General features: G+C 41.3%; 4 protein-coding genes and 1 long non-coding RNA gene across 13 annotated transcripts in view; 3 read left to right on the top strand and 2 right to left on the bottom strand.

Moving 5' to 3' along the window:
* Positions 1-3,685, top strand: part of tead1b (TEA domain family member 1b) — a 34,595-nt gene extending 30,910 nt beyond the window's left edge. For all 3 annotated transcript variants that reach the window (XM_061276086.1, XM_061276088.1, XM_061276087.1), the window contains one exon: positions 424-3,685. In XM_061276086.1, the coding sequence (XP_061132070.1) occupies positions 424-537 (114 nt within the window). In that variant the 3' untranslated portion in view covers positions 538-3,685. The remainder of the gene's footprint in view (positions 1-423) is intronic.
* A 15-nt stretch (positions 3,686-3,700) lies between these two features.
* rassf10b (Ras association domain family member 10b) lies at positions 3,701-6,897 on the top strand. Of its 2 annotated transcripts, XM_061276091.1 has the most exons (3): positions 3,701-3,838; positions 4,144-4,927; positions 5,346-6,897. In XM_061276091.1, the coding sequence occupies exons 2-3, from the start codon at positions 4,226-4,228 to the stop codon at positions 5,859-5,861; spliced, it is 1,218 nt and encodes a 405-aa protein (XP_061132075.1). In that variant the 5' UTR covers positions 3,701-3,838; positions 4,144-4,225; the 3' UTR covers positions 5,862-6,897. The 2 variants fall into 2 exon arrangements, with proteins under 2 accessions (XP_061132075.1, XP_061132073.1); XM_061276089.1 differs by having other exon boundaries at positions 3,818-4,927.
* A 1,678-nt stretch (positions 6,898-8,575) lies between these two features.
* Positions 8,576-14,282, bottom strand: btbd10b (BTB (POZ) domain containing 10b). Of its 6 annotated transcripts, none has more exons than XM_061276333.1 (10): positions 14,137-14,282; positions 13,615-13,797; positions 13,320-13,355; positions 12,450-12,637; positions 11,538-11,853; positions 11,362-11,464; positions 10,371-10,491; positions 10,037-10,234; positions 9,863-9,973; positions 8,576-9,559 (listed from the first exon to the last, which is right to left on the bottom strand). In XM_061276333.1, the coding sequence occupies exons 2-10, from the start codon at positions 13,713-13,715 to the stop codon at positions 9,228-9,230; spliced, it is 1,506 nt and encodes a 501-aa protein (XP_061132317.1). In that variant the 5' UTR covers positions 13,716-13,797; positions 14,137-14,282; the 3' UTR covers positions 8,576-9,227. The 6 variants fall into 6 exon arrangements, with proteins under 6 accessions (XP_061132317.1, XP_061132319.1, XP_061132320.1 ...); XM_061276335.1 differs by having other exon boundaries at positions 12,450-12,634; XM_061276336.1 differs by lacking the exon at positions 13,320-13,355.
* On the top strand, positions 12,712-19,905 carry LOC133152610 (uncharacterized). Its single transcript, XR_009714161.1, has 2 exons — positions 12,712-13,269; positions 17,153-19,905. It is a non-coding gene; the product is annotated as an uncharacterized LOC133152610 (long non-coding RNA).
* Positions 14,890-16,516, bottom strand: pth1b (parathyroid hormone 1b). Its single transcript, XM_061276340.1, has 3 exons — positions 16,153-16,516; positions 15,945-16,036; positions 14,890-15,816 (listed from the first exon to the last, which is right to left on the bottom strand). The coding sequence occupies exons 1-3, from the start codon at positions 16,309-16,311 to the stop codon at positions 15,642-15,644; spliced, it is 426 nt and encodes a 141-aa protein (XP_061132324.1). The 5' UTR covers positions 16,312-16,516; the 3' UTR covers positions 14,890-15,641.
* Positions 19,906-20,432: the final 527 nt, after the last annotated feature.

Genomic DNA, 20,432 nt, shown 5'->3' with positions numbered 1-20,432 from the left:
TCCTCCTCATCTTTGTCTGGAGACCATGTACATGGTGGTGTGTGTGTGTGTGTGTGTTTGTGTGCATGTCGACATGTTATGTATCAAAAACGGGGTCATAAACAAGACAAAGAGTGACAGCGTGAAATTAGAAATACAGAGAAATCGATTACAGCAAATTGCTTTAAGCATTGAAACCTCGATAAATAATGGGGCCTGTTCAACAACTTTTGTCAACAAATTTGCTCTGAAAGACTTTTTTCAGTTGTAGCATTTACCAACAGCACAGTTGTGCACTTTTAGGGAAAATACATATGTTTTATTTTACGGCAATGCAATGCCTTTTCTTTCCTGCTTGATGATTGCGGCAAACATGCCTTTTGGAATTATGGCTCCAAAATTCAACGCTGGTTCATCAGTCTTTGTGTGTTTTTGTTTTCGCAGGTGGTGACCAATCGGGACACGCAGGAGACGCTGCTTTGCATGGCGTGTGTGTTTGAAGTGTCAAACAGCGAGCACGGCGCTCAGCATCATATCTACAGACTGGTAAAAGAATGAATGGGCCCCTCTCTCTTTTTCCTCACATACGTTCTGACCTCCAGACAAGTGGCAGTGCCTCTCGCTCAAAGTCACACCGACAAAACTTTGTGGTCATTACCTGAAGTCTCTTTTTATCATTGTGTTGCTTTTGTGTCATTTGACTGCACCTATGAGTTACGCTACAGGTGTTTTCTTTTCTTTGGATATTCTCGGCTCCACTGCAGGAAATTTCCTTGAGAGATCATGTAGGCTGGTTACATACACAATTGACTTCTCTTATTTGCTCAATGGAATTGTATGTTGTCTACTTTTGTGTGTGTGTGTGTGTGTGTGTGTGTGTATATATGCTATTGGCCTTTTTGTGCCAGTGGCCTGATGTGGTCTGTGTAATATTTGAGTGTGTTGAGCATACTTTTTAGATGTACAAGACCTGCTTGCCCATAGAGCTCCAAAGAAACTAACCTGACGCTAAATATTATGACACTAAATTTCACTACATTTCTTTTCATAAATGAATAATTCTCCCTGAAGCACAACAAACGAGACACTACACTCACTTTGCTGCCTTTCCTTGTGAATTTAGGGAAACATTCCAACCTCCTCAGCATTCCGGTTTCTGTCAGTTCATTCTGACAGGTTAAAGCGCTACAAGACTGACTCATCCAAAAGCACTTTGTTTCTTATGCTCTTAAGTAATCACAATACTATCTTAGACAGCAAGCTGTGTTTACCTTGCTTCTCCCCCTGTGAACGAGTAGCATGATCTGAGTCAGAGCGTCGCTGCCTCACATTACATTCCCGTCGTTATCGTGGCCTATGCCGCCCCCAAGCCTTAAACACGCTACAGCTGTGAGACGCTACTAAAACTGTGATCCGTCTCCTTGTAAACACGCCGCTCCTTGGAGTGGTGTGAGAGGGTCCCGATACAGTCTGCCAAAGTGTTAAGAGTACAGTGCCTTAGCGTATGTGGTCCATCTTAATCCAGCAGTCTAATTTGAAATCAGGCTGATACAGGCAAAAGCAGTACACTCCATATTTTGAGATTCACTGTTTAAGAAGTTGTATTTTTCTCTATAAAAGTCATATTCGCTAAATGTCAGCTTTTTGTATGAAGTCTGGTTGAATGGCCTGTGGTAATGGTCAAAGATGAAAAACAAACAACAACCACACTACTCTCTAAATGTGTTGTGCGTGGTAGCAAAAAGTGCCTTTGGTTTACAATTTCCGATTCAACCTGACACAAAAACAAAACGTTGCTAAACCAAAAATGAGATGGAACCAAGTACCACCACATTGCCTTTTCTTAACGCAAGGGTGGGGGACGGAGCATTTCATCGGGCCCGTGTCTAATTATAACCACAAATATAACCTTAGAGGACCTGACATTTCCTCTTTAATGCTCAAAATGCAATCTAAACAAAACCTTAAACACAACTTTGTTTTTCTTTTTACTTCCATTTGTACTGAGCTGACTTTTTGTGTACAAAAAAGGTCCATTTCACTCAAGCATGCTTCACAAATCTGTTAGTAAGCACTTCTCCTTTGCTGAGATAATCCATTCACCTCAGAGGTACGGCCTATCAATACGGTAAAACTACACATTTGAAATTGACCTTTTCCTGTGAGCAACTTAAGACCCTCCTTTGCAATAATCATAATTGTCTAATCAGCATATTGTTTTGATTTGAATGTTCTGGTAAATTGGAAGTTCTAACTATGATTTAGGCACATTTGTGAGAGAAATGGTCTTTTTGTGTACAGCCAAAACGTCACAATAGGAAAATATTAGTGTTGCATTTTGATGAAAAGAAATTGCATCAAATTTTGCTCATTAAAAGACATAGGTACCGCCCCGGGACTTGAACCGATTCCCCATCCATGCCTTAAAGGACTGTCCCGCTTTCCAGGGGGAAGCTGCCCACTTGTTGATGGTTCACTCGTCTTTGGATTTCACTAAGGATGTTTACAAGGTAAAATTGCATCATGTTCAAGAGCTTAAAAGACTGCAGCAGAGCCTGACCAAATAATTGGCCGGCTAAATCTGCTGAAGTTAAAGGTCAATATCATTTTACTTTCTCTTCATGCAACAGCAAGCATCCAGTAGGTATGGGCAGAAAGTAAAGGCAAACAGAATGTTATTCTTAGCCATCTTCCCAAATCCCTGTGAAGGTGTTTGTAAGTACGCTGATAAGGTTGGTCAAAAAAATAAATAAAATCAGCCTCAGAAAATCCATCTCAATCAGGCCCGACACTGCAAAACACTTGCAGGTTCAAGTGTGTCAAACTAAAAACGAGTTTCTGAAAGTTGTCCCCCCCCCCCCTAAAACCAGGTGAGGTTTGTTTTTTAACAAAATAAATATTTGAAGGTAAAGGTGGACCAGAGCTTCATGCATCTACACTGTTTCTTCAAGAGAAAAGGATCTGTGGTGGATGCACATCAATGTACAATCAGTGTTTTGCCACCACAGTCTAAAGAACACTGTGCTCTTTTGTTTGACTGTGTATCTGTTCACGTATTGATCTGTACCTGTTTTCTTCTTGTACTTGTACGCAGTTGTATGGTTGCGTGTTAACATGGTCTGTATATTGAGATGCTCATTGTTTGCTGGTACAATACGCGTTAATGTGCGCTTTCAGCACTACGACGACACAATCGATGCCTTTGGAGGCACGAATGTTTGCACCCTTTTGTCGTACAAAACTGACATTTAAAACATTACAAAAAAGAAATTGAGAAATAGCGAATACGTTTGACTCAGAGCTGCAACGGCATCTGCAGTTTTTTGTATTTTTTGTCAAGGAATCAGGTACTGGTACCCTTCTGGTTTCTCATCATTTTCAAATGGTGGCTTTAAAGTGATTTGACTTCACATAGCTCACACGTTTGTTTTGTGTATGTAAAAATGTGTTTTGTACAAAAAAAAAAAATTATATCCAAGCGTTTCTTGGTACAGATGTGTGATAACTTTTCTTATCTACGACTGTAACGTGTTGGAGCAAGGAAGAAAAGAAATAGGCTCTACTCTCTATGTTTTGCATAATTATTATGATGGTCTTGTCTTTGCTGTAACATTATGATGCCTTCTTGATAATACTAAATATTTTGTAGCTTTCTAGATCATTTTTATGTATGCAATATTGCAGCTAAATAAAACTTAAAACTGCTGTTTTCGACGTCCTTTTTTTTTTTTACTTGAGTTCCAGTACTTTGTATGCGAGCGCAAGTTTTTCTTCTCTATTGTGTTGTCTTACCACAGCTCAACGGTAGATGTCGCCAAGTGCTTGCACAACTAGTCCTGCCTCACCGAAATAATTGGAGGTAATAAAACCGTCTAACACTAGAGGGAGACATTTCTCTTGTGACGTTTCAATCAGCCCATGAGGTGACATTAGTTGGCAAAGTTCAGTGAATGAAAGAAAATAAGATGCATATTTCCCAACGCTTTTGCACCATTAAAGGGGAAGCCAATTCCCCAAAAAACTTTATGTTGTCAAATCTTTAAGTTCTATGTGCCTCCACTGGTCTAACGTCATCGAGTCTTTCCCTCATCCCCTTGTGTTAATAGGGCTGGTGGCAGTCACGTGATACCGATCACTCGTTGGTTCCACTTTGTGTCCCATCAGAAACTACTTTGAAGACTGAATGACGTTGAGCGTAGAGTGGCTGTAACGAGTAAAAAAAAAGAAGAAATAAATCATAATAATCATGGATTCCGTGGAGCGGAGGATATCAGTATGGGTGTGCGCAGAGGAGAAGTTCGTCGTGGGCTTGTCTAAACGCACAACCTGCGCCGATGTAGTCAAAGCGCTCCTTGAGGATCTAAAACAACCTGAACCAATGCTGCTGCATCGCTACTGCATCGTGGAGAAATGGAGGGGCCTCCAGAGGATTCTACCAGACCGGACCAGGATTTGGCGTCTTTGGGTGGCGTGGGGAGAGGAGCGGGATCGGGTGAGGTTCGTGCTTGTGGGCTTTGGCGAGGCGGCCCGGAGCGCAGAGGCGCGCGTGGTACTGCTTGGCAAACCCAACCTTGTGTCCAAATGGACACCGGACTCTTCCTTGGCGGAGGTCTCGCCGCACAAGCAGCGTCGGATAGTCAGAAAAGCTTTCAGAAAGTTGGAGAAGATGCAGCAGAGAAAGCAGCCTTCTTCTTCTGGCGCAGATAAGATGCAGGCTTTCGCGCATCTTGTGGTCTCCCAGGATCGCACCATCCGCCTGCAGGCTCACAGGATTCAACAGCTGGATGCTGAAATTGGAAGGCGGGAGTCCAAAGTGCATTTGGATCGGACCCTAACTCACGGCGTCAATTATGTGCAGAACACTCATTTATTTGAGGATGCAGCAGCTGAAGGCTCCAGCCAAGAGCCGTGCTCTTTGGAAGGCTTGCTTCACCTGTGTGACGTCATGGTAAGTAAGGTTGATGCCCTTTTCTTCAGAATTTTCTTACAGGTTAAATGATTTCCAGAAAGGTCACTCTGAACATAAACAAGTTTTGTTGTTTTGGGGGTTTTTATTTGGGCAATATTGGCCATCAAAATAACCTTCCCCACTGAAATGAATAGAAATTCTTTGTAAATAGAGATTTTGGCATGTGTCAGAAATTGCACCCCATTACATTTGTACTGTACTTTTAAATAAATAAGTAAGTAAATAAATTAAATAAATAAATTAAATTAAATTAAATTAAATTAAATTAAATTAAATTAAATTAAATTAAATTAAATTAAATTAAATTAAATTAAATTAAATTAAAATAAATAAATAAATAAATAGGACAACCCTGCTGCAGCTGAACGTCACAGTACTTTGTCGTTTGTTTCTTCAGTGTCAGGGGGAGCTGTGGGAGCAGGAGTTGCTCACCAACATGTTTACCATGCAGATGAAGGAGGCCCTCAACCACCACTGGACGCAAGGAGGTGGGGAAGACTCAGCATTCTTCATTACAGGAGGAGACGAGATGTTTTTGAAGGAACGGCTGAGGAGATTGCTGGATGCAACTTTGGACGTGGGCCGCCGCCTCCACTCGGATTTGGAGGCTATTAGGGGCGATTTGGAGCTGAGCCGGCAGATTTGCAGCAGTCGCGAGGAGGAGATGAGGGATTTGCTGGAGAAAATCAACTCTTTGGGTTCGGAGGACGGGGCTGACACTGAGGGGGGGACAGATGAAGCTGAGAGGATGAGGAGGATGATGAGCAGTTTGGAGAGGAAGCGTGAGTGGGTAGAGCAAGCTCGAGGTTTGTCCAAATGTCACAGAGGGAATGATGACGACTCAGACACAGGTTTAAGCTCCCTCCACAGTCAGGAGTCTGACAGCCTCACTGTGTGCCAGTCTCTGGTTTAGAGTTGGACCTGCCTGAATCATGCCTCGAACTTTACAGTAGATATGGCCCTACCTGACCATTGTCTGTGTCAAATTTGAGCCATGTTGCTACCTGGCTCATCTCTCTCACTCTACAACTGAGCCAACCTGAACTTTAAGATTCCAGAGCTACACCAGTCAGGACCACATTTTTTTTTACTAAAAACTGGACCTTCTGAACCATGTCTCTTACTCTCTCGACCTAGACCAGTTAAGCCTTTGTGTGTGTTTGTGTGTGTGCGCGTGTGTGTGTGTCTTGGCTTTTTCCCACGTGACTGAATGGAATCGCACAAATGTCATGTTCTGATTACATGAAGATGTCTGAGGCCACTTCAAGTGCATTCTAGAAAGTGGAGTACTCCTCTCGTCGAAGCTCAGTCCGCCATGTGGACAAAGGTTGTGAGAACCTGCAAATGAGACTCTTTTGTTGTTTCCTTCTAAATAGTTAAATAGTCCTCCACTTCCTGCTTTAAATTCCAGTGGATCAAATTCCATCTTCATCAACGTAGTTGTAATTGCTTTTTGACGTTCACATTCCTCACCCATCAGGAAATCTATGTCTTAATGGTGCCACCATCCCTAATTCCCTAATCCCAGGAATGTCACTCTGTGTTCCTGAGGGTTTTTGCTGGGACCCTGAGAGTGACGATCCGTGAGGTCATTAATGAAGGCCTCGAATCTGGAGCCAGCAGTGCTGAGGAGTGAACCAATCAAATGGCATTAAACTCGCCGCTAACACCCTGGGCTCGCCAGTGCCTGCTCATTATGCTGCTGGTAGGTGTGTTAATCCTGTAAAGCTTCATGCTGACCTTTGCTCGCGGACCATGCGGTACTGGACCGCCTCTCAAGGCTCAGTACATCCAGTATGCTCATTATACTTAACACACGCATGTTTTTGTTGATTGTTTTGTCCAAGGGGGGCGCGCCTCACTATTTGAGAAGCACTGGCCTAGGTGACTGATTCACAATTTGGTTTTGTCTGATATCAGAGATTAAATAAAGAAAACCAACTGGCTGATTGATTTGTTTTAATTGAGAGGAAAAAAAACCAGCAAAAGCATTTCACTAGCTGACCAGGAGATGGCGACAGCGTGGCATCTGAAGACCATGGATTGTTTGTTCTGCTATAGCCTAGGTGACTGATTCACAATTTGGTTTTGTCTGATATCAGATATTAAATATAGAAAACCAACTGGCTGATTGATTTGTTTTAATTGAGAGGGAAAAAAAACAGCAAAAGCATTTCACTAGCTGACCAGAAGATGGCGACAGCGTGGCATCTGAAGACCATGGATTGTTTGTTCTGCTATAGCCTAGGTGACTGATTCACAATTTGGTTTTGTCTGATATCAGATATTAAATAAAGAAAGCCAACTGGCTGATTGATTTGTTTTAATTGAGAGGAAAAAAACCCAGCAAAAGCATTTCACTAGCTGACCAGGAGATGGCGACAGCGTGGCATCTGAAGACCATGGATTGTTTGTTCTGCTATATCCTAGGTGACTGATTCACAATTTGGTTTTGTCTGATAATAGATATTAAATAAAGAAACCCAACTGGCTAATTGATTTGTTTTAATTGAGAGAAAAAAAAACATCAGCAAAAGCATTTCACTAACTGACCAGGAGATGGCGACAGCGCGGCATCTGAAGACCATGGATCGTTCTGCTATGCCGGTTTAAAAAAAAAAAAAAACGTAATTAGCTAGGGGTCAAAGGTCAAAGTTTACGGTTCAAAGTTCACCCAGGGGTCAAAGGTCGGTTCAAAGTTCACGGGGTCATGTGCACATTTTCGATTTTCAACTAGAGTTGAAAGTTCAGGTTTCAAAGGTCACCCAGGGGTCACCACGGGGTCACCACGGGGTCACCGCGGGGTCACCGCGGGGTCACCGCGGGTTCAAAGTTCAGGGTTCACTTTTTTTTTTTTTTTTTTTTTTTTTTTTTTTAGGTTAACCTTTATTTAACCTAGTGCTTCTCAACTATTTTCTGTTACGCCCCCCCCTAGCAAGAAGAAAACTATTCGCGCCCCCCCTCCCCACCGTGACTATCCTAACTTGTCTTGTAAGTCGTAAAATGTTGCACTGTCGCAAACGTGACAGAAGTAACAATGAGAGCGCCACTGCCCCCTGCTGTAGTAAACGCGCAATTACACTTTGTTCTAGTACTGCCAAAAAAAAAGCCTGTTCCCCAGGGTCACACGCGCCCCCCCAGGAATAGCAAGGGGGGCGCGCCCCACTATTTGAGAAGCACTGTCCTAACTGAAAGTGAAAAGTGCCACACCCGCCCTCACCCCCACTTTCTGATTGGCTGTTTGATCTGTGACGTCACAGGGACACTCCTTTAGGTACACCGCCATTTTCAAGTGTACCTAATAACAGGCCACTTTATTAGGGCAATATCACGGTCAAATACTGACCAAAAGCGCCTCCTTGTGGTCATTCTTGTGTCTGGTGAATAAACCCTTGAGTGCGCTGATTCAGTAAAAGAAATCTACTACTGTATACACTGTGTCTTAGACATTGTAATACAAACACAAACCACAAGTCTGGGTTCTTAAGAAAAAAAAATGCTATCCTTGGATTCCAGACCATCTTGGAAATTTTATGTAAAGTGATACTGTATCAAAGGTCAGTTATCACCATTTGAGCAATTAATAATATGGAAAATTGAAAATAAATGCTCCAACAGCTTTTCACATTGGATTTACACGTTTTTTAATCAAACATTTAAGCATACAAGCAAAACAGTTTTCTTCCTTTATTGAACATTGTTTTTATAAGTTTCAAGCTTTGCACTAAAAGATTGAGAGCGTGCCAGCCCGTGTGCTGCTTTAATGTTTAGTCTGCGATAAGAGCGTCACAGCACATGACATCCAGCCAATGACAGAACACTTTCAGTTACACTGTTAACACGTACACTGTTAACACGTTGAGTTCGGGTGACAAGTGATGATTACCCTCCTGTCCCCTTATGACCAAGTCTTCTCTGTAAAAAGCACACATTGTAGTCATCAGGCCACCTGGGAACATGTCAAATCCAAACAAAATGATTTGTGAACGGAAACATTGATATCACAAGAGTGCTCAGCCAAACCCAACAAATGAGGGTACGACATTGTAAAGTAATGTATTTAATGAATATATAGCAAACACAAATAAATTGCTTTGGTCAAGTAAAAAAAAAAAAAATAATAATAATAATCAAAGCAGTCCACCAGGTTCTTGGCTCTCTAAGGCTGCGAAGGAGGTGTCAAGGCAATATGGTTATGGTGCCCCCCCTTATGATGCACTCCATGCTGCAGCATGCTGGGAGGCGGACGAGAAGGACAGGAGTGGGGTCCGAGGGCTCCTCACACGGCAGGCGGCGGTCCCTCGGGGTCGGGCTCGTTGCTGTAGTTGTTGCTGTAAAGGTGGCCTCCAGGCGGGTGGTTGGGCATGATGTCCAGCTCGTCCACCTGGGGGCCCGGGTGCAGGACCACCAGTTGGTCCTGGGGGATGTCGGCCGCCGCCGCCGCCAGGTTGGTGATGGATTTGGATTTGACGCACTGGAAGTCCACGTGGCGGCTCTTGCCCTCCTCCTTCTCCCACGACATGCGGATGAAGGGCCTCTGGACGTAGTTGTAGATGACCTCTGGACGACCTCCGGGACGCTTCTTCACCTTCTCCTTGTATGTGGGGTAACCTGCAGACCAACATGTTGACTTCAGCCGATTGACACATTATTATGGTGGTGTCCATTTAAAAGCAAGTTTTGCCAAACGTTTTCATCGAAAATTACTAATCCCAAAATTGGTGGCAAAAATGAATAACACAATGAAATATAACCAAAAATTTGGGAATCAAAAATATAACTTCTGGGAAACTGTTGGCTGGAATTGTTTGCTTGCATGAAATTTTTGCATATTAAATCCCTTTTAAAATGATGTTAAAAAATGTAAAGAAAGAGCCAGTACTTTGTCTGGGAGAGAAAAGGTTTAGGATTTACCTTCAATGCCCAGTCGTATTTTCTTCAAGCCTCTCTCCTTTAAAACGGACTTAGCCACATCTCTGTTCTCGATGTACTTGAAGAATCGGTACAATTTTGTGCTGTATATGACTGTAAGGAGATTTTGGTTAGTTTCGATTTTGATTTACTTAGTCATGCAGCACAGGCACTCACTTTGAGAGTATTCTTCTCCCATCTGCGGCGGGTACTCTTCGTCCCAGTCCACCACGTCGTCGTCAGTGAGGACCACAATGTGGCACTCGCGCTCCCCGCTCTGAGCGCTCGCCACCATCAGAGGTAGAACCATTTCTTCCAGGTAGAACTCAAACTGTCGGCGGGCGCCGTCGTTGGACAGTTCGTGCATCAGGGCACCTGAGGACGAGTCATGTTTTAAACTCTTGTGAAAGGTGCATTAAAAGGGGAAATAGAGCCCTGACATTTTATTGATTTTACAGAAAATGTCCCCAAGACAAGGGTGTCTGATTTCCTCAATGGAAAAGGCACTCACTGAGGTCTCTGCATTTGATGGTGCTGTAGTCAAAAGAGATGCATAGATAGTCGCACGCCTCCCGCAACTCAGGGATGGAGATTCCATCAGGACAACGGATTAGCCCCGATTTGTAGTAATCCTGTCAAATAGACCCGAAACACGCAGTCAAGTCAATGTGAAATGCAACATCGGTGAGCTAATTTCAGTTGAGAATGAGTCCACATCAATATTTGGATCCCCCGAACCTTCCCACCCCTGCAGCGCTAAAAAAAACAAATAAAAATGTCGATGAGCTGGAAACTCAAGCTGTCAGACTGACTAATCATTTGCTACTTTACTTCCTGGTTCTCTTGTTGCCAAGCCAAACATTCCTCCCTCCGCATATTTACTTGTGACTGCCTTGCAAGTCATCATGAATAACAATTTTTGCTTCTTCTGTGATAAAGGCACCAACCAAAATCATAGACAACCTCGAATTCAACCGACTGGAAACATAACCCTTCACAAGGGTAACGACGGGACCTGCATCCATTGCAGCCTGGTCATCCTGGAAGAGGGACCCTCCCATCTGTGGTCTCTTCTCAAGGTTTCTCATTTCCCCTAGCGGGAGTTTTGAGTTTTCCCTTGCCCTCTTGGCAGTTTAAGCTCAGGGGATGTTTGAGAATATTTGCCATTTTTCACATGTCCTGAGTGTTGTTAGTCACCTAAATGTTGAGCAGAGGCTGTGATTTACCGAAGTCAAATTCCTTGTTTGGCACGCTCAAACATGGCGAATAAAAACTCTTGAATCTAAAAGTGGATTGCGAACCCGTTATCTGGAAAAGTTGAGCAATGGCAGTGGGACAAGAAGGAACGCTCCTTCATCATACTTACCACTTTCCTTTTATATAAATGACATGGAAATGCTGTAATAAAAACTTAACTAAAGAGTTAGCTTAGGTTAGTGATGGACGACAGTGGGTTAGGTGCATTTCAACCATGAAAGTGACGACTGGACAAAGTTACTAACCAGAATTGCACGGAAAACCGTTGAGCTGATTCCTTCGGCTACTTCAAACTCTCCCTTCTCATTGGGCCGTGTAAAATTGTGCTCTCGTCCCGATCCGAACATTCTGAAAGACAGCAACTTTGGTTAGGTTGCGACATTAAAGCAATCAGTCAGCAATCGGTGAGGATGTGCCGTACCTGCCCAGCATGGTGTTGGGTTGCGCAGTAAAGATGGAGGGGTCGACCACAAAGCGCGTGTTGTCCACAATAAGCGTAACTCTCTCGGACGTCCGCACGTTTCGGTTGCAGACGGGGGCGCCGGCCGCCCCCTCTTTGGGGTTCTCGTACACAAACACCATTTCTCCCACTGCCAAACTTTTGAAAGTTCCCTCGGTGCTGGACAGGCTGCTGTTGCGGCTGCTCACCACCCCGCTGCTGCTGGAGCCGCTGGGAGAGACCCTCTGCGGCCGGGGGCTGCCGGGCCTCGACGACGGCCCGCCATCACGCTCGCGTTCTACAAGCACATGTCAAGATTTTCATACAAAAGGCTACTTCCTAAATTTGAATATTCATAGTGTTTTCTGGTACCCATATTGAGTTTAACAAGTGTGCTTGTCTTGCAGCTCATAGCATTTATCTGCAGAAATCTTTGAGTGTTTATTTTTTTCGGTCTACTCACGGCCGAAAACATAAATGCCACAACAACCGATGGCGGTTGGATGGCGCTAAACACAATTAAGTTTCCTCGCACAGTAACGACGAGGGAAACAAAACAGCTCGAAACTTCCCATTCCCTACAAACGCAAATGTTGACTAAAGAGGAAATAACAAAGAAGTACAGTGCAAAGGACTTCTGTGTAAAAGAAATTCAAAGATGAGGTCATGGCCACATAAAAATTGACATATCAATGAGGTCACGTCATGGGCCTCAAGCACTTATCAAGTTTCCCACCAGACTTCTCTTCTCAAAGAGAACGCCACACATGTCATTGGATGGCTCCAATACACATAACATAAAAGTGGTCCGACACTACTACACTGATACATCACCAGCCTTCCGGGAAGGAACCAGTGTGGAGCGGTCCTTCTCTTCAGTCCCTTACAACTCACCGCTGTTGTGTTGGCGGGTGGGCGAGGTGAGGTTGCGAATGCAGGGTGTGAGCTGCCCTTCTCTTTCATGCGAGGAATCCCTGGAGCGATCACTGGAGCGGCGGCGGTCACGTGAGCGGTCGCAGCCCCCGCTGGCACCATGCAGGCTCATCTTCCTCAGTTGGGGCTCCACTCGAGATGCTCGACTGCTGCGACAGAAAAGATGACTCAATCCCATTTCTATGAACAACAGGGCATTTTATTTCAATGCGGCAGAGCGGCTACGACCACACAAGCAAGGCCTCCAGTTCGTATTCATCTCGAGCTAGCGAGTACAAATGCAACATCCCGGTTAGCAAAATGTTGTGATTCAAGTATGACTAAAGCACACAGAATGCAGTCAGACTGCATTAACAGATAAGAAGCAATGCCCAAGCAAAGTCAACTACACACCTGCCCAACTAAAATTAACCTGTGAAATTAGATGCCCCAAAAGTCATACAACTTGAGAGTTCAACCAACATTTAAGGGGAAGAAAATCCACCCAAAAAGTTCAAACTGCATCAAGTGGGACTTTGTGTGTTGTTTTTTTTTTCAACTTCATCTTAGAAAGAGCTGCAGGTGACGACGACAAAGACAGTGACGTTCTCTTTACAGAGGTTAGGTTGGAAAGAATCAGAAATGATCTTATCAGAGGGACAACAATGGTTAGAGATGTATTGAAGACAAAGTTGGACAGAGCAGATTTTGGATGGTTTGGACACATCCAGCGGACAGATTCGGAGTCTATTCATTGAAGGATGATTCAAGCAGAGTTCACAAGGATTTTATATGTAAAGAGGTAAGACATGAGAGCATTTGTTGCCCGAGAGGACGCCACAGAATACATACTTCGACGGAGAAGGATGACAATGACTTCGGGGAAGCCTAAATGGACATGACAAACGGACATTACAGGGGTTAATCTCCCAAGACACTCATTTAAAACATTTCCAGAAAGCTTTTATGCTACGTGGATTCGGAACAAATGAATTCCCTTAAAATCTTTCTGTACAAGCGATAATGAGGTCCAATCAGATTACATTGTTGTACTTACAATCCCATATGGACGTATTTTGCTTCTGCGCTAATCAAGGTAAATGAATTAGGGCTTCACTTGTCCGTTGTTCACCTTTGCTTAGCTCACCTCGAATGCTTGCACAGTTTACGAGGTCGGCTCGTCGCTTTCCGTTCCCAGTTTTCGTTGTCACTGGAATTACTGTCATATGACTGCAGAAGCGTTGCCATCACCCGTACATGGGGAAGTCCGCTCCGGAAGTGTCACTCAACATATTCACGTTGTCGGCAGCTGGATCCGCTGATCAAAACTCTACACAAAATCCACCGCTAGCTGTCAGCACTTAACGAAATTGTTTCGACAGAGTTCACCAATGACGTGGTTTTAGAAAAGAAAAAAAATCCCATTACTGACCTAATGTCTGGCGTTTAATCAGAATGAAATATCAGTCGGTCATCGGACTATATAAGGAAAATTACTAGGAGCATTAGCTTAGTTTCCTGCGTTAGCGCTCCTACACAGCTAGCATTAGCGGCCGTGTTACAAGCATCAGATTTGTCTTTTTCGGACACAATTTATGGAATATTGACCAGCCCAGCACTGCAGTTGTATACAGCCTATGAGAGTACCGTAGAATATAAGTATAGTTACCAAATTGGCGTAAATCTCCGCCGGAGTGTAATCCCGACAGCAAGTCAGCTAGCCAGCTTTCTTTCAAAATAGTCCTGTAGCTGACGTCACGTGACGCTATGACGCCAATTACGTCGAATTTCAAAATTAAAAAAAAATTAACTTGAGTGCTCGTGTTTTGTATTTCCAAACACACAAAGTATTCAAAATCAACTCTTAAAAAATAATTTCTTTCATTCTAAAATAATGCTTGCCAAGTCTCGCGATATGTGTCTCGACGTTTTTCATTTTGCCTTCACAAAATAGTCCAAATTTGTGAAAATTATATTAATACAATTAAATTAATACAGTCTTGCAATTGTTCTAAGAGTCTCGCTGTTTTACTGTAAATTGAACGACAGTTGGTTACTCGTATTTTACATGCATGCGTCATTTACCAGAATTCAGATGATATAAATTCATGTTCATATCTTAAATGTGCATACATTATCATATAAGCTTTTCAATAAGTTGAAACGACAAAGTATAAAAGGTTCAAGGATCGAAAAGTTCGTGATTATTTGTGGCTTCATTTTTTTTCTTCTTCAAATACTGTACGGCTACGGCAGGGGTTACTAACTTACTTGAAACTCAGATGCATACTTCTGAAATAACAAATTGTACCTCAATTTACCTCTATAATTAAATGTTATTGATGATATTCATTTGTGTGAAGACACTGAAATTGCACACAATTATCAACAACTATTTAAAAAAGGTAGAAAACGAAAAAAATCAATGTGCAACACTTTGTTTATCGGCATCTGTTTGCATTTTTAAACAATAATTTCTGCAAAATTCCACAGAAATCATAACTCACCGTTTTGGGTACTCCGACAACATATTTTTTTAAGCATGTATACCCTATAATTTAATTCAGTTGCAGTCAAACTACAACTAATAAGAAAAGTTCTTAAAACATTTTAAGGTCAGACAATGAAAATTACATCCGATAGTCAAAATGCTTTGTTTTAAATTGAACTAAAGTACAATACTGACTAGTCTTTTCATAGAGATTGAGTTTCGTATGCATTATTATCCAAATGAACATACATCATCAGCACATTGGATATTGGCTGTACTTCATGCCCCAGTAAAGTGTATTTGTACTTCCAATTAAACAAAAAGTATAACATTACGGAAAGTCAATGATCATCTAACCAAATTGTATAAATAAAATACCATTTGTTGGTTGATAAAACAAAAACAAAAACAAAAAAAAACAGCATACACAAGCACAGTTAAAACATATATAAATGTCACTAAGACAAGCACTTGGTCCGTTGAATTCATTTACAGTTTAAATACTTTAAATTATCTTGCTTGGCAACAGAATGAAAACAACAGATTAATGTACACTTTGTTACTGAAAGAAAAAAGAAAATACATAAATGTTCACCCATATTAATAAATACAAGAAACACTGAATTCAATAAAGTAATCAATAAAAACAGACAGCAAATGCTCAGTAGAGAGTAATGGTCAGTTCAGTATTCCCACAAGAACGTCTTTTTGGAGTATATTTTGGGTTGTCCATGTTGAGGGTCAGCACTGGTAACAATAATGTCATTTAACCTTCCCTGGAGCCATTCTTGTCTGTTTCCCACTTGTTTGTGCTCCTGCACATTGTGCATTAACTGTACCTCGCTGATGGTTCTCTTTCTGAAGACAAAAAAGACATCATAGTCACTGTGAGGATAATATGATTAATGAGCAATGAGTGACTTTTGCACTATATCCTTGACTGCAAAAGACAGCCATGATATTCCACACATTGGAACAGAATTTACCTCAGCGGTTTCGCATCTGTGCGCAAACTTGAAAAGAGGAGCACTAAAATGGTCGTTTCAAAGCAGCGTAGCACAAACATGCTGATGATGAGCTGAAAATAAATCAGGTATAGATTTTAAACTATATTGGAATAAAATAATTCTGGATTATTTCAGTCAAACAACACGGTTTCTAAAGGGGGAAAAACCTGTCAAGGCAATATCTTACCAGTGTTGTCCTTATATCCAGAAAATGGCTTTTGATTTGTTGTTGTTGTGCTCGGCCTACAAATACATGGACAGAGGAGTCAAACTTGTTGATCAGTCTTGGTGGTGGGAGTGGGTGTCTGGCCTTTATATACACATGGACAAGCCCTCCCCTGGTCATCAATGGACAATTTCACAGTTGATGTCACTTCATCATTGATGGGGACAAGGCAGGCATCCGTCCTCGTGACACGGTCGCTCACTATCAACTCAGCTTTCGACACCTGCGCCACGTGCCAGCTTTTGCTTTAACTCCAGTTTCACCGTTCATTTGAAATAATGCTCCCTCATTAGGACATCAAATACTTATATAATACATTCAGTGGCCTGTGGCGTAGTTGTACTGTTAATGTCATACTCTGGTGAAGAAGTATACTCTCTGAAATGGCAACGACTGTCACTTGAATTTATTCCGTGGTTATTTCATTCTGCATACTCTACGCATGTAAAGGTCGTGACAGGGGTGAAAGAACAGGCGAGTCAGACAATCCACTGTGACTAATCCGCTAGTAACTCACTTCACCTAACCCTTTACAGGGCACTCAAAATTGTAACCCTGGAACGTTGTTGTAGTACACTATGAGACTCCAGGAACAACACGTTCATCAGTAATATGTTTAGTATGATATGCTAGAATGTATATTTTTCAATCATGCGGATAAACACATTTTGTCTTGTGATGCTGCTTGGTTTCAAATTTCAGAATGTTTTCGTCGATAGGAAATTTCAAATAATGTAATTTGAATTACAGTCAACGCCTGTATACTTGTGTAAATTCACTCTCTATAATGTACTTTATGAAATAATACAGTTAAAATAAATACCAGTTTTTGACTCATATTTTTGTTTCAATTCAATGGACATTGTGCTGCTCCTTCTGTTGTGACTGTCTTGGGAGCAAAATAATACAGACACATGTAACATCATAGTTACCTGCATTAATGTTTTGTGTTTCTTTGCAGGGGATGAAGACTACATGTCATCATTTGGTAAATTTACAATTGGTCCGTCCACACTTGTGGGTATTATTTGTATGTGTGTGTGTGAAAAGGATTTGGGAGGCACAAGTATTCCAACTGACGCCAGCGGTACATTTGTGAGAAATTACTCTTTTATCTCTTTATGCATGTGTTTAGGATGAACTATTTATTGGGTTATAACTGCGGCAAACTCGAATTAGATTCAAAAATTGTATTTAACCACATGAGCATCATTGAGTTTCAAACTTTTATAAGAGTGATCTAGTCAAGCAAGACTGACACCAATGCTTTTTGTCAGCCCGCCTCTGGTGTTTTGCATTGTTTATTAGCATTATGGATTTATCTACAGCAAAGCGACATGGTTGTTTTAATTATACAATGTGTAATTCGTTTTGCTTTATGTATAATTTGACAAGTGTCGGTCGTGGCATTCATTTGTTCTGAGGTGCAGGGTTTGATTCGGGCTCTAGCCTTCCTGTGTGGATTTCGCATGTTCTCCCCGTGCCTGCGTGGGAGTCCCTCCAAGTGCTCTGGCTTCCTCTCACATTCCAAGAACATGCATGGCAGACTGATCGACCACTCCAAAATGTACTTGAAGTGGGGTTCATTTATCATACATTACAACATAACGGGTTTTCAGAGGCCATTAAAAAAGTAGGTTGAGAAGCACTGCAGTTTAATGCAAGGTCTTAAAAACAAGATATTCCTTTATTTTCCCCACATGGGAAACTTCCAGTATATAGGAGCCATAATCTAAAAGAATTTAAAAGAATGAACAGGAGTTTAAAACAGGTGTTTAGAAGACTTAAAGATTTAAAAACAATATAATGAACCTCAAATGAATCATCTCTAAGATTCATGAATCTAATTTACAGTTAAGTCTTATGTTTCTTTAACAGTTTGGGGATTTTGTTATGGCGTTTTTGAGAGTCTCATAGATGGCTATAAAAATTTAAATTTTGGTTGTAAGAATTATGAAGAACCCAAAAATCTCCATCTGGCCTGTGTCTTGACCATCTGTGGCCTTGAATTTTTCTTTTAAAACAACCAAGCCACTTTGGTTAGCTCATGCAGTCCCAATGTGAGCCATGTCAGTAATGGTATGCTGCTGGTGTGCAGGAGGAATTGACAGTGAAGGATGTGAGGAATTACGGAATTGCATGCAAATCATTAGTCAACCATGTTGTCACAAAGAAAGTAATGGCCATAAAAAAGTCCCTTTGAACTGCAAATGGTTGCACTGACCAAACAGATTGTCAACATAAATGCATGCAATTAATGAAGTTCAAGCACCATTTTCACATGGACATTTGCATCAAATAATTTGACTGGAAATGTGTTTGTGTTTAATAAAATCACATACATATATTATACATATATGTATTTTTTTTTCCTTTTGTGGTGAATATTTGAATGTATGGATGCTTCCCTTGGACGCTATATATGGTGTATTTTTTTTTTTCATAAAACAAGGTCACCTCACTCGAAGATATCATATGACGACAAGGTGTATATTTAGACGTGACATCATCCCACCTTTGCCTGTAAAAACAAACAGACAGATCATACCGTTTGGATCACCTCTTATTGCTTGTGAAGGGCGTTACAATCCAGCGGGTAATAAATCATTCAAATGGCGATGCGACTTCATCTTTGTGGCATTGCCACCGTTTGGCTGACAAAATCTGGGCTTTATCCCGACGTTACAAAGGCTCGCAAAGACATGCAAGTCTTGTCAGTGAGGTTTTATGTGAATACCCGCACATCAATCCATCACATACTCTTGATATGAGCGTCTGACTACCCGGCACAGGTGGTGCTGGTGTCAAGTTAGAAGTTAGAATCTCATCACTGAGTTGCACGTTGGGGCCCACCAGAGATATGACGGGCAGTTCAACCTTTTCTATGTTAGATTTTTATTTTTTTTATTTTATATAATCTTGGCTATTGTGTGAAGAGGGAAGGTGAAAGACAAGCATCCACACATCCAACTCACTGATTTTCTTTTTGCAGCTGCCACATAAAGACCAAAGCCCTTGAGAAAAATGTCACATTGCCTTGTACTTTCTCACACAATTTCAGCTCCATGTTTTCTGCCTAAAAAACCTTAGACCATGGAATTTCTTATTCAGCCTTAAAGTTACAAATTTGAACCCAAACTCCAGTTCAGTATATTATATATATTGTAGATCATAAAACTGATTTGTACTTATTACCACACTTTGAGAATATTATAATAATATACCATATATTATGTAATAGAAGAAGACAGAACAAGACAATTACATCAAGGGCCAATGTCAGTTTGCATAAACATACATATCATTGGAACATGGACAAAAGCCACAGCACAAGAAGAAACCACAAGGAAAGCACAGAATGATACACCACACAGGAAGGAATTTAGGATTTGACCACAGGAGGTCACTGTGGGACAACCGTATTAAAGAGATAAGCATCCTCTAAAAAGTTTGAAGAGGAACACCATGATGGCTTCTGCATGAATTTTCATCATTCTTCATTTCCTCGAAATGTTAACTAGTTAAAACCAGAAAATAATTTAGGCAGCTTGATAAGAAAAACATGAAATACATTATCAGAATGAAGTTCTCTCGGTAAATCTTTCACTTTTCAAATGAACACAAACAATCATCTGTTTTAGAAAATTAATTTCAGTAAATGTATTTTTTTTCCCATATTTTCCATATTAAATTTATATTATATTTTCTTTGCCATGTCCAGACTGACCAGTTTTTTTAGAAGACAGTACTCGGGAATTTAGAAGACTCACATTTACAGGAAAAACAAAAGGTTCATATACTAGTCATACTTGAAGTCTTCTGAAGTTTTCTGAGCAGGTAGCGATGATTATTTTTGTACAAAATTGATGGTTAGTATCAACTAATGTGCTTTTGACTGACATGCTTATCCATCATATACAGTCAATTAACTGACATTCTTTTATGACTTACAGTATGTAATGTATGCAACAGATGGGATTGCACGCCAAATCCATATGGTATGATAGGAATGAATTACAAAGGCATTCAGGATATTTCAGAGCAAATAGTATAGGAGGTAGCCGTTGCTGCTGAATTATTTATTAGATCATGTAAATGTTGCAAGTCTCCCAGTGTTTTGTGCAATACTGATGTAGAACAGATAGCAGAAGTGAGCCTTGAAAGATGCCAATTTTCCAGCAAGCCATTTCATGTCTGAGGTTGTTATCATGATAATGACAGCGTACAGACCACTGTAAAAT

Source organism: Syngnathus typhle, linkage group LG4, assembly GCF_033458585.1.
Source record: "Syngnathus typhle isolate RoL2023-S1 ecotype Sweden linkage group LG4, RoL_Styp_1.0, whole genome shotgun sequence".
Lineage (NCBI taxonomy): Eukaryota > Metazoa > Chordata > Actinopteri > Syngnathiformes > Syngnathidae > Syngnathus > Syngnathus typhle.
Note: the sequence above shows the minus strand (reverse complement) of the source record. Positions and strands in the feature narration are given on the sequence as shown.